Here is a 13,388-nt window from a genome sequence, read left to right as displayed (position 1 = left end):
CGTTTTATTGAGTTTTTGTTTTGAACACGAATCGATTTTATTTATTTATGGATGACTCTCTGGAACTGGAGTTATTTATAAATAGATGATACAAGATTGGATACTTTAAACTTGATTAAATCCTAATTAAATCTAATGTTTGAAAAAAATTTCTATTATTTGGTCGTTGTCGTTGTGAATATAAAACATAATAAATGTTTATCCGTGTTAAATTAGGATTTTTTTGAATATGAAAAATTAAAGTAGAAGTACTCCACGTATCAATCGGAGCCTTCATATTTAATTTTAATGCTTGGTAACTTATTCAATATGTGGAAGACAAAACCGGAAACATTATAATAATATAGCTTTCAAGTACATTATAATCATTATACAATATGTATAGACAATTGAAAATATTGAACAAGTTAACAGGAAATATGACTTTGACGCCACTGGATCTCTCATTGACGGTATGTCGTCTATAATAATATTGCCGTTAAACGATCATTGGTGGCACGAATGTTCGTCATCAGCGTGTACTTACACTTTGTCCGGTAAGCGTACGTTTATTTAGGCGCATCTCATAATATATAATATTACCGTGATCGTAATTATTTTATTTTACTCAACGAAACCGCAGAGCACTGCAGGCTTCGGGTTGCCACCGCAGCAATTTTCCGTTTATTAAATTGGACTTTTACGTTTGAATAATATAATCGTTTAGCGTTTGATAATGACATTTTAGTAACGTATATACATGCATATCATATACGTATGCGCGTTATATTGTGTGTGGTAAAACCATTTATAATATTAAACCGGAAGAGAACGTGCAAAATGTGTTGCTGTTTAATAGTATCTCGTTTATCCGACACGCAGTCGCGGGTAATCAAAAATGTATGCGCCATGTCTCCGCGATAATAAAATATAAATAATAAAATCGGTTTTCAAAACTTTTCGCATATACACGATATAATAAAATATTGCTAAACGCGCGCTATAAAACAAAAAAATACGCGAATCGTTTCATATCAAATGTGCAATATTATATAATAATATATTATATTATAATACACGATATATCATAGGTACTCGAATTTTTTAAGAAATTCAAAAGTAATTATTTTTTATAATGGTAAGTAAGTACACAACAATATACAATACTGTTGTAAACCGGAGTAGAAATTGTAATATCACAAGACAGCTGCTGCAGAGACGGTTAATTGTAGTTTCTAAGAGAAGATACTTAAAAGCGCGAAATGCAAAAAGTCTACAGCTCGACTATTTTACTTCAGGAAATCACGCGACACAGGTGAACTGCGAGTATAATACTATGCATATTGTGTACGACTAAAAATTAAGAACCGTTTAATAACCACGAGTGAGGAGGGAATGAAAACAGAAAGCAGAAATAAAAAAAAAAGTATTAGTAATTACAAAATAGGTATAGATTATTCATGTGCGCATGCAACGCACGCTTTTTCCAAAGGACTAATGTCATTTGGGTTCCTCCATAAATCTCGAGTTGACCCTTTTCGTATAGTTATTTTTTAAATTGTTACGTTTTACATTTTTTTATTTTTTTTTTTTGAGATGTACAAACATTTTCGTAGAAATTACGTCACACTTCTGTGTTATTTAATAATAAGAATAAATTGCGTTTAACTGGAATTGATATAAGAAATAAAGTACCATGACTTCGCGTGAATTTGAAGTTAAACTAGTATAAAACAGCTGCATTTTAATAATTGCGAAATTACAAGCCACGAACTGCAGCTTCACTACCTTTTCGATGATCAATAACAGTATATGCAAACAGTAAATACATGGCTCTTCTTATATGAATAAATAATTAATTTAAATATCAACATCTAAGTAGACGAATAGAATTTAGAAAATTATTAGGTCATATTATAAATGACGAACGATGGTTCTGCATCTCTGCAATCGTACTCTGTAGTTCGCGATTTTGATTAATATTACCTCACAACGGAATACCTGATCAAAAAAATTAAACTATTTCCTAAATCAAGCAGAATGGCGGTATAGCTTTGATTTTGTTTCCAAAGGTTATAGAAAATTACATTTCTGATTGTATATTTATATATTATATTATGCAATGTATTTGAAAACAAAAATGGAAAATAATAATTATTTATTTTTAGGATTTAACATGAAATTTCTGTTTTTGAAATGCCAGACAGTATTAATTAGTAGTATGTATAGTGGAAATTATTACAAGGTATACATAATCACAAACTATAATTAATTACTAACGTTAGAAACGGTAGAAACAAACAGTTTTTAATAAAACTGTAAAAATAATATACCCTCAGTTTTTAATTTAATAATGCAGTTATTCAAAATCTGATTTTTTGAATATACTTAAAGACCATATTTTAATAACTCAAAAGTTTTTGAACTATACTTAAGAAATATATTGTATAGAGATAGGTACAAACTTGTATTTTTCAAATGAGAACCCCACTTCTTTATTGTAAATTAGTAGATCTCTATAATGAGTGGTGTACCTAATTCAAAATTTAAACGAGCAGTTTTTCAACTATAATTATGTTTATACTAAGGAAAATTATAAAATAGACAAACTTAAAACATCTATCGCATAACCAAAGTACCAGGTTCTATGGAGTGTTATGTGACAGCCGGTAAAATCGGTAGAGTCACAGACCAGAGCCCGAAACCGAAGTCAGAGTACTCTGGATTTTAATAAAACAACATGACAACACAGATTATTTTATTATAATATTATTTTAATTGATGAAAATTATATGTTAAAGTAAAAACAAAGAAAATCCTTACGGTATAAAAACTTCGTTTGAGAAATAAAGTTAAAGAAAATGCAAAATATAATATCGTCATGAATAACGATGAGACTTAACACATCACACATAATATACATTCTTTATGATTAAAATAATAATAGTAATACAGTGCATCGGCCATTCCACGGGCGCCCGACCACGGCATAAGAATTAGTTATAATTATATTAATATTATTGTTACAATATTCTCCTATGTACCGTCTCTTGCGACTGCGGCACGCCTCGGGCTACCACGCATATCGATATCGTAATAATACAATGATAATAATACTAATATTTAAAAGTATATGAAAATGAAACATAATGAATACCGGCCAAGGTGCAATAATATATTGTGTAGATATTATTTACATGATTTTATTTTTATACTCACTTACTCCGAGCCGTTACACCGAAGACCCGACCTAACCCACGGGGCTCACTGGACATGATTTTGGTAAGCTAATCCATATCGTTGCAATGAACGATATTACCAAAAAAGTATAAAATATACTGTCACGCTGAGCTGGTCCCGTGTGTGTGCGACGGGTACGGCGAAAAGGGAAAAAACACATCGGCCGATATTCGTTATATTAATGATAATTATGCTTATTATGTAACTCTGGTTTTCGCGTCGGATACCTTCACCAGCACTGTATAAATGTATAGTAGACTATGACGGGTGTGTGTACGTGTGAACAATTTCGAACGTTACTACCTAATATTAGATTTAAGTTTATCAAATATGTATGCCATCTTTAAGACCCTTATTAGAATATATTTAAAACTCGTCAACGTGTGTACGATTCGTATATGTTTACCGGTCGGTACTTACTTCTTCTTTTACACTCAATAAAACCGATGATTTTGTTTGGCGTTCAATATTATTCCTTCTACGTAGAATTATGTTTTGAGTATATTCCAACGACATTATTAAATCGAATAACACATGCGTATATCAACTAAACGGATAATGCCAAAAAGCTTCAGTCGCACATCTGTGGTACAGAAACCGATATATTATTATTGTAATTCTCCGCGTACGATAAATATTTATAAAAACAAAAATATTTCGACGAATGGCGTATGTACCTATATCTATAATAATATATTATATGCTGTGGTAATATTTTGCAAAAAAAAAAAAAAAATTATTGCACTTTAAAAAAAAAAAAAATCCTATTCCCGAACGATCGCACTATTGTACTGCAACGATAAAGACAACTAGAGCAGAATCTCGGCACGCTGTTCAAAACAATAAATCAAATTCTGAAAAACCATTTACATTGTCTTCGGATATCAAATTATATTCAAAAAATAAAATGTAATATATAGCGTTGAACAAAACGGAACGCAATCCCGTTCGTAAAATCCAAAAATACAATCAAACAGTATTCTCTCGTCTCCGGCGCGAATAATTTAAGCGGTTTTCCGACGCATTTTGAAAACACAACGCGCCCGTCCGTGTACGTACTATATGCGCTGGCTAGGATTATGGTAATTGTTTTTATTTGCTCCGAGAACAATACTGCGCAACACCATAAAGATGTTATCATAACATAGACAATAATAATAGTAGGTATTATTATCGTTTGGCCAATTCAAGTTATGAAACTATGAACGAAAAAAAAATGCATGAAATTATTTCTTATATAGTGTATAGATGACATAATATTATGGTTATACTTATTGGCTCATATATTATGGAAGAGGGCTTGAAGTTAAGGCATGGATCTCCAAAATCGTGCCAAATCTTTCCAAATTGAATACTTTTTGAATAAGTACTAAATAAATATAATTATTCGCTAAAATTTTGAAATCGAACGCAATAGTTAATAGTAATGAAAAAAAACCATCACGTGTGATCTAAACAGTGATATATTTTTTATAGACGATATAAATCAGGATAATTAAATTTATGATTAGAGTATAATATTATGGGATCAGATAGTGTAATATTTTACCACAAAAGTACGTTTGCCAGTTGTTTATTTTACTCTATTTGCTTAATAGATAATATTGCATGTAAGCTATTATGTAAATAATAATTTGTATTTGTATGTCTTGTACGTCAAAAACTATAAATATTCGGTGGGTGGAGAGGCTACGCCTCAATTTTTAATCAATATACAAAGGAACTTGTACCCCTCACATCATTAAACAAAAAATATGTCCTATAGTTATACTATTATAAACGTTATTTATTTATCATACGTTTTGTCGATATGTTTTGTCGATATGTATAATATTAACCACGCCTGGTTTCAACTCTTTTTCCAATTCGCTTTAAAGGTTCTTCCCAAAATGTACCGAAGTCTAAAACCATTTAAAGAATAATAATATAATTTAAATAAACTTATGTATTTACTTGCGTTTCCTTCACAATTTATGTTTTTGAGGGTTTAAAAAAATTGTAAATTTTTTATAGCCATGAGAAATTTCAAACATAACTACCTAAAAGTCTATGTGCATTATACTCTGGTAATCATTGTAATACTCAATCAGTGAAAACAAAAACTTTTACAACTTTTTTGGGAAAGTATTTGTCAAAAGTATGAACTTCTACACACATATACACACATGCCGTGTGTACTCCTTCGCTCCGATCCTAATCTAAAACCATAAAACATTGTCTTCGGAAATAAAGAAAACTGTATTTTATATTTTTATTGTCATTATACGTGATATATTAGGTATGCGTGATCAGTATTACGAGTTATGGCCACAAATAATAATAACAATAGCAATAGCATAGAGGAAGAACCGTAAAAAAAACCTAAAACATCTAGAAAAAAAATATTATCCAATGGAAACGGCCGATTATTATATAGAGGCTCTGAGTTACTTAATCCTTTTCCGTTTTACTTTCGTATGTCACTGTCTTTGCGACCGCGTGTCATTCAAAATTATACCTTTATACCTAACCGATCAATGGCTTCGTTCATACTTTGAACATTACGTAGTATTCCGGCTTATGCGAACTAAACCGTTTTATGGGAAAATGCGAGTGAAAAAATATATTGCCTTTAAATTAAGGGTATCGATTTACAGTTTATATAATTCTTACCAAGCTGAGTTTAAGTAGGTTAAATAATACAGGATCACGTTTATGATCATATTAAAAATAAATAATGAAATTTCTCTTTATAATAACGTTTGAATCAGACGATCGTTTGATCAGTCATACGTCAAAAAAATTGTATTCTTAATTTTTACTTTTTAGATCAACTCGAATACGAAATGAAAAAAAATTTACTATATATACGTAGCTACTATGTTTTAATGGTTCTAAAACCTATCATGTAGTATGACAACTGACCCGAGATCCGACTACAACACTATACGTAATAACTTTTGAAAGAAATAAGTACGACGTGATCGCAATAAAATCATAACTTATGTTTTGCACTAACAAAAATGTGTGTCGTATAATACTCATATGTACCTGATATGATGACAGAGGTTAGTGTATTTTATTTTAATGCGTTTCAATAAATAATGTAATATTCAATTATTAAAGTGTCGCGGCGTCTTGGATAGGCAATTCCACTGAACCCTAGATATTTAATATGTAGTCGTTGTTTCGAAAAGCATCTCTGAAATAAAACATGTATAAATTATATCTCACTCTATCGCCACTTACTGTTCTTTCCGAAAATATTCTAACCGTAGATTTTTTTTTTTATTAATAATCGTATAAAATATCAAAAAAACAGCCGACATCACCTAGTCTCGAATCGCGGCACAATACAATTTTGAATCCGCAAGTCTGTCTCCAAAAAGGGCCAAAAAGCGGACTATCGAGATTATGATATAATATTATGTAAGTGAGCGTGTATTATTACCTTGATAATATATTATGTATACACGCAAGATATAATAGGCTTACGTATAATAGTGAACAGCCCCTCGTATGGTATCGGATACCACGGTATAAAGAAAAGTATAAAATAACACTATATTTTCTCACGCGACCTTTGTCACATAGTTGTTTTTGTTTTTGTTTTTTATTTTTTATTTTACTTTGGCTGCGATTTTGCCATTTCCTCTCCCAAGTCCCCTGTTTTCCACCATACACGCGAGTGCGCGCGCGCGCATGTGTGTATGTATGTAACGAAAACGCGGTCGTAATTATTCGCTTTTCTAGGTAATTTATTAGTTGTCGCTTAATTACTACAATCTCACGGACACGAACCGGTCGGAGAGGGGATGATAAATTAGGGGTTCGGACCCTTCGGCGAACTACGTGTGTATGTGCGTGCATATTTATACGTAGTACCGTGGTGTATCCGAATTGTCCGCGATAAATTCGGTGGTTTAGAAAATGGTGGTTAGACGTAAGAAAAAAATTCACCTCGCAATATAATAATTGAACAGAATATACTATACACACATCTACCAGCTACAAGACTCTGCACTATTGTAGCGTTCGCTTGTTCATTTCCCATAGACTACGTTTACAATAATATTATATTTAGAATGATTCGCCAAGCGTGCTCGTTCCCATTTTATTTCATTGTATTATCAATGAGTTTATAACAATTCCGATTATTGGACCTATAAGTGTACTATGAGACCATATTTAAAATACTTGACCGTATTTGGAGGTATTAAGAAACAGCTTTTATTCAAATGAAAATTGACCTCTCTCATTATACTACATCGTTAGACAGATTAATTTTATGAACATTTTGATGAATCTAAATCAAAATTTGGACGTGTAGCTTTTGAGTGATTTTTCTGTGTTACATTTTTAGACTTGGTATTTTATGTAATCTCATCAACAGTTGTCGGTCAAAACATACATTTTATTCCTTGAGAAACCCCAAATACTGAACTACATTATAATATTTGGTATAATATGTACAATCTGTTTATACATTTGCGTCGGGAAAAATGGTCGACAAACTGATGCGCGTTATTTGATATTATATAATATCACGAATCTATAACTTATCTCAATTTTTAATCCTAAAATACGTCAAAATGTGTAACACGGATCGTGGTGTACACCTATGTATATATAATATCGTATATTCGTTTTTATACGTAGGTACAACGAATAGTGTACGTATAACGTGTATAGATATTTTATATGACGATCGCGATGTGTTTTACCATAGATTCCTGTCAACAATAGTGTGATCGATTGTCCATTATATAACGGTCTTTGGAAAACTTTATCGACAGGATATTTAAAAAATTGTCATCGACGTTTATTAAAAAATTATTTTTATCTCGAAGTTTATACCGTAGAAGACACGTAACACAAAAATCGTTTGCAAAACTGATGATTATAACAATATTATATTTTAATCGTGTTTCAAAATCACGACCACCGTATCGTGATCGGTTTCTGTGCAACGAAATGTCTCATATAATAAACGTATCGGCTGTGACGAAATTTCCCAGAAAACACTGTACACATATAATATATGTAATCAATTTTTTAAATCCCTTTCTAGCCCTTTAAAAAAACGTTTTCGCGCACTACTCTTGTTTACAGATCAGCCAGCATATAACCCGGATTTCGAATAAACATAAATGTGTGTGTATATATTTTATCTTTTTAGTATTATAAAACTCGTTGCGACATCACCGTGTAACGTTATCTCATTTCGTAAACGATAGAACAGCGACGTAAATAATTCGAAAATGTACATCGTACCTACCTATTTTAATTTAGCTATCATCATCGTGAAAGAAAATCACAATTTTGTTGTGTTCGTAAAAAGATTCGCATTATGTTTATGATTGTCTGTGCCATAGACGCCAATAGAAGAGTGAGCTTTAGGGGCGCTAAGCCCCTCAGACATTTTTACATTCATTTTAAGCTTTATCAGTATTATTATTGATATTAATATACCATTTGACTATTATACATTTATACGCCTATATGGGCTATACTACAATAACTAATATGTTAGATCACTATGAAGCAGTATCACTGAGTGGAGAGTAGTTCGCGGCGACGTTTTCCCAAAGTATTGGGAAGAGAATGCTAACATCGCTAACTATAAAATAATAGATGCAATTATAGTTAGTTTGAGTACCCGATTATCAGAGGAGAATTTAAAAATTGAAACAACAGTTGATGAATTATTTAAATTAAATTTTCAACAATCTTCTTTTGTGATTGATTATTATATAGTACGTTGTAGCTTGTATTTAAGCAATATTTATAAATTGTGAATTCCATTTGAAAAATACTTTTTTTTAAACTCTTTGTTTTCGTTCGTGAACATGATACTTTTAATATCGATTGTTCCAATTTAAAATGTTAAATGAATGCACTAGGAAACATTATGAAAAAAGTTTTTAAAATATCAAAAAAACATTTAAAGGAAGAAATATTTCCTAATTTATTTAAAATAATGCATGTGGCAATCATAATATTACCTACTAGCTCGGCAACATATGAAAGGTCCTTTTCAGTTATGAGAAGGATCAATACATATATCCGAGCTAACATGATCCAGGACCGATTTACTAACTTAACAATATTGAATATCGAAAAATATATTACAGTAGATACTGAAATAATATTAAACACATTTGCTAAATCCAACAGAAGAACTTTAAAAATTTATTAGGTACATTTTTTTTTTAGTAAAAATTTGTTCTTTAATTATATTATTTTGTTGTTACTTTGTTGTTCCATACTTACAGTATATTAATAATAATTCCTATTTTTTTCGTAAAAGCTATATGGTGTATAATGTATATTATTATATTATAAATATAATTTTGACAACTATTAGATAAAATAGTACATGTGAAATAATGTTTAGTAAGTTTTATTTTCTGTCAATTTTGTAACTAAGTACGCAGTATACGATATACCTATAATCCATATGTTGTATTAAAAAATGGTTTAGGTGTTAATTACTTCCATATGTACTCTATCCGAATGTACTCAATGCATACTCGTATAACGTCTGTCCTTAAAATTGCAAAATAATTGAATAGACCCCCCCAATAAATAAATAACTATACTACTGCATACATAAAACGTGTTGTAAACAGTATATTATTGGGTGAGTTCAGTTTAATAAATTAATTTTCTCAGACATCGTACGATCGGTAACTTGTGGACTAAAAATTATCGATCGATTTACTTATGATCTAAACGTCTTTGATAAACAACGATTTTTAAAATACACAAATACAATATTTATTTATTAGTCGGTGGGTGATTTAAAAGACCTAATGAAACGCGTAATTTTTGTTTACCGATTTATTACGATTTCTTCGCGCTTTACCTTCATTTATGTATTCTTATTGCCCATACAATAACATTATACAAGTGTAGGCTAAAGCCTAATTCGTTGTATTTAATTTAACGACGCCATAATGTTGAAATATTATTATACGTATAATATTTTATAACTATATATATACAGCGTAATAATATTATACATTATACTTTGCATTTATTTCCTACTAATTAGTATGCAGTATGGTAACCAGTGGCTTACTTTTATAAGCACCTCGTTTCAATTATTTATTGTTATTATTATTATTTTTTAATTAAGATTTTTCACTCTCTGAATGTTACGCTTAGTTTGTATTGCGTAGATTTGTGTATTAATTAATTCTTATCAATTTTTAGTAAGTAATACAAACTTTCATTAGGATTATTATTTAGCCTGTAACGATAGATGTATACTTATGTCTGATATTATATCAAAGTCTATATGTATATTATATATACGATCGTAGAAGTGGACCCTACGAATAGCCTTTAATACTCGGTATGGTTCAATTTTAAATTTATCTATAGTCCCTTCTAAAAATGAAAAATTGCTTAGATTCCTTTCGATTAATTTCGTTGAACCACGACAGAGTTCAGATTTCGTTCTGACTGCAAGTATTATATATCCCGATATAGTTTATACGCACATTTAACAAATTCGACGATAAATTAAACTATGGTCTAGTAGTAGGTATAAATAAAATAATAATATAACAATAATAATAATAATAATAATACGATGTCCCTCGAAACCAGATTTTATTATACGGACTACATGTGAAGTACGAGTTACAAAATATATACTCATAATAAAACTGGCCATTATTATTATTTTTTATCATTCGCCTTCGTAAGCAGTAACCGGATTTTATGTGTTATTCTCCAGGTCGTTGGTATTAATGGCCGTTATAGTAGGCACGTCATATTACGTGGGCCGAAGTCAAGGTGACTCTAAAGTTATTCAATCTGCCCCGACAGCGATGGTGGACACGTTGTTGCAGCTCAAATGGCCCTTACAAAGTCAGTGTCACGTATTTTAATTTAACTTGTGATATATTGTATAATATACGAACGAATAACTTATATATTAAATTATATATATACTGATGTATTTTATTTTTCATGCTTTTAATTTCACCATGGCGTGCTCGCGCGGGGAATGAGCAGCAGATGAGGGAATAACGGTGACATCAATTATTCAGAGGACCATCGTTATAAATGCGACCGGGGACGACTTAATGTCCGTGGTGGAGGGAGGCTACAAAAGTTTGAAAGCCAAAGAGGATTTGGAAAAAAACTTTCCGACAATTGATGGCGGGACTCCATCATACCGTCATCAGCAAGTGATGAAGTCCGGCCCCGAATCGATAAGAATCGCGCGGAACGGTTACGTCGAAAACATCGCGACTGAAAAATTGAGGTCGGCGCTTCGTCGTCAGACGACCCCTTAGCACCCGCACGCCAATCAACCCTACTCCGCACAGTCACTATCCATGGCGCACGCACGACCCCCCCCCCCCCGGCCAATTCCCACTGGCAGAAACGTTTCGCGGAAGTTGTTTTTATTTTTATTTTCTCTCCCAGTCTGTATCGTCTTCCGAGGAGCTCTATAATGATAATAATAATATTATGTAATATATAATATTATTATGTAGCGTTCCATACTAGATTTTCATTTCAGTTATTCCCTTCACCGCTCCTCGCATCCGCGACAAACGCCGACTCATAGCATCGCGACAATAACGTCCGGGGTCGTACATTAATTGTCGCCGCTTTCAACGTCGCATAAAACTATTTTTATACCATTATATTATAATAAATATTTCTGAGTAACGATCCCGTCATAGTAATATAATTTACGTCTACAGCGATAGTGCGCTTGATGATCAATCGATTCGGTTTAGAGTTTTTCACAATAACGAACCTCTTCGCGGAGCACAAATCGTGATTTTATGTTACACGGGTAATCAGAGCTGATGACGACGACGATGGTCGTGATGATAATGATTATGATGATGATAATAAATGGAAAAGGGAACAAGCAGAAGACCTCTTGCAACCCGATATGGTTTTTTGGGGTCGGTCACTGGGGACGTACATACGCTATTAAGTACAACGAAACAACACCGCGCTAATAAAACAAAAAAAAAAAAAATACATATAAAATTCTACCTTCATTACGAATACGTGCGCGTAAACCATATTAATTTATTCATTTTTTTTTTTTTTTTAATGTGTTGGTACACTTTTTATTAGATGAACATTTTTCAAAGCAACTTTTGCGAACATTTTTTTAAATATCAAAGAACTTAGAATAACTAGGACTAACAACAACTTTGATTTGGCCGTAATAATTGACTACGAAACGTCGTTTCAATCAATTTTTGAATTTGATATATTGGGCCGTATCACCCAACCTGTTCTAAATGTTAACTTATTACCATAGTTTCAATCACTTGTAGGTTACAACTTTATGTTATTATAAGCTTGCGAATTGCGATGAAGACGATTTAATTTTGTTTTATCATTTCGAAGAGAAATTCGTTTTAAACAACCTTTATTATCTACCGGAAAATACAAAAAAAAAAAAAAATTTTTTATATTATGGCATAATTATTATCATATCCTAATAATAGTCCAGTCATCCTTATAAAAAACCCATAAATACCGAAAACAGTGAAAAATAAGAATAGTTTTGGATTGTCGTCGTCCGACAACTATCAATATAGTTATAATGCAAATGGCTATTAATCAAATGAGTCACAATCCCAAACGATACACTTATTGTAGTAAACTCATCGATTTAAGTAATTTACGTAATCATTATCTACTGGCACTTGCACGAATTCAACCTTCTACCGTTGCATATTGCACTTCAAGATGGCAAAGTACACGAAATCCAATCAGAAGACTAAACGAGTATTTAAAATAAAAAATAATTTTTGTCACTCGGTGATTTAGGCTACTGTTAAACGTCACGAAAGACCAGAACGCTATGATATTGGCGGAAAACGTGACCGTTTTTAACAACACTGAGTGCACCAGTCCCGAACCGGTAATCTGTCCGCTCCAGAGTCGGTACCGAACAGTGGAAGGTATTTGTAACAACATCTTTGAGCCGCTCAAGGGTGCAGCGCTGATGCCATTCCGCAGAGTGTTGCCGGCTGACTATTCAGACGGTACCTACATATTATTATAATATAATTTATTATTATAAGGCATTCATAAAAGTCATTTTCGTTTGGTATTTTTAAGTAAAATCAACCATTTAAAAAACTACAGATAATAAAATACATTTGTTTAAATATTAGCTTCAAATAGGTAATTTG

At 31.6% G+C, this 13,388-nt stretch overlaps 1 protein-coding gene across 6 annotated transcripts in view; it reads left to right on the top strand.

Moving 5' to 3' along the window:
* The window catches only part of LOC113552890 (chorion peroxidase), a 49,180-nt gene that overhangs the window by 8,802 nt on the left and 26,990 nt on the right, over nucleotides 1-13,388 (top strand). For 4 of the 6 annotated variants that reach the window (XM_026955897.1, XM_026955896.1, XM_026955898.1 and 1 more), the window contains 3 exons: nucleotides 10,946-11,079; nucleotides 11,227-11,479; nucleotides 13,021-13,238. In XM_026955897.1, coding sequence (XP_026811698.1) covers nucleotides 10,946-11,079; nucleotides 11,227-11,479; nucleotides 13,021-13,238 — 605 coding nt within the window. Of the gene's footprint in view, nucleotides 1-10,945; nucleotides 11,080-11,226; nucleotides 11,480-12,312; nucleotides 12,948-13,020; nucleotides 13,239-13,388 lie in introns of those variants that run through there. The other 2 variants (XM_026955895.1, XM_026955899.1) reach the window with 2 other exon arrangements.

The sequence above is a fragment of the Rhopalosiphum maidis genome, chromosome 2 (genome assembly GCF_003676215.2).
Source record: "Rhopalosiphum maidis isolate BTI-1 chromosome 2, ASM367621v3, whole genome shotgun sequence".
Taxonomy (NCBI): Eukaryota; Metazoa; Arthropoda; class Insecta; order Hemiptera; family Aphididae; genus Rhopalosiphum; species Rhopalosiphum maidis.
Note: the sequence above shows the minus strand (reverse complement) of the source record. Positions and strands in the feature narration are given on the sequence as shown.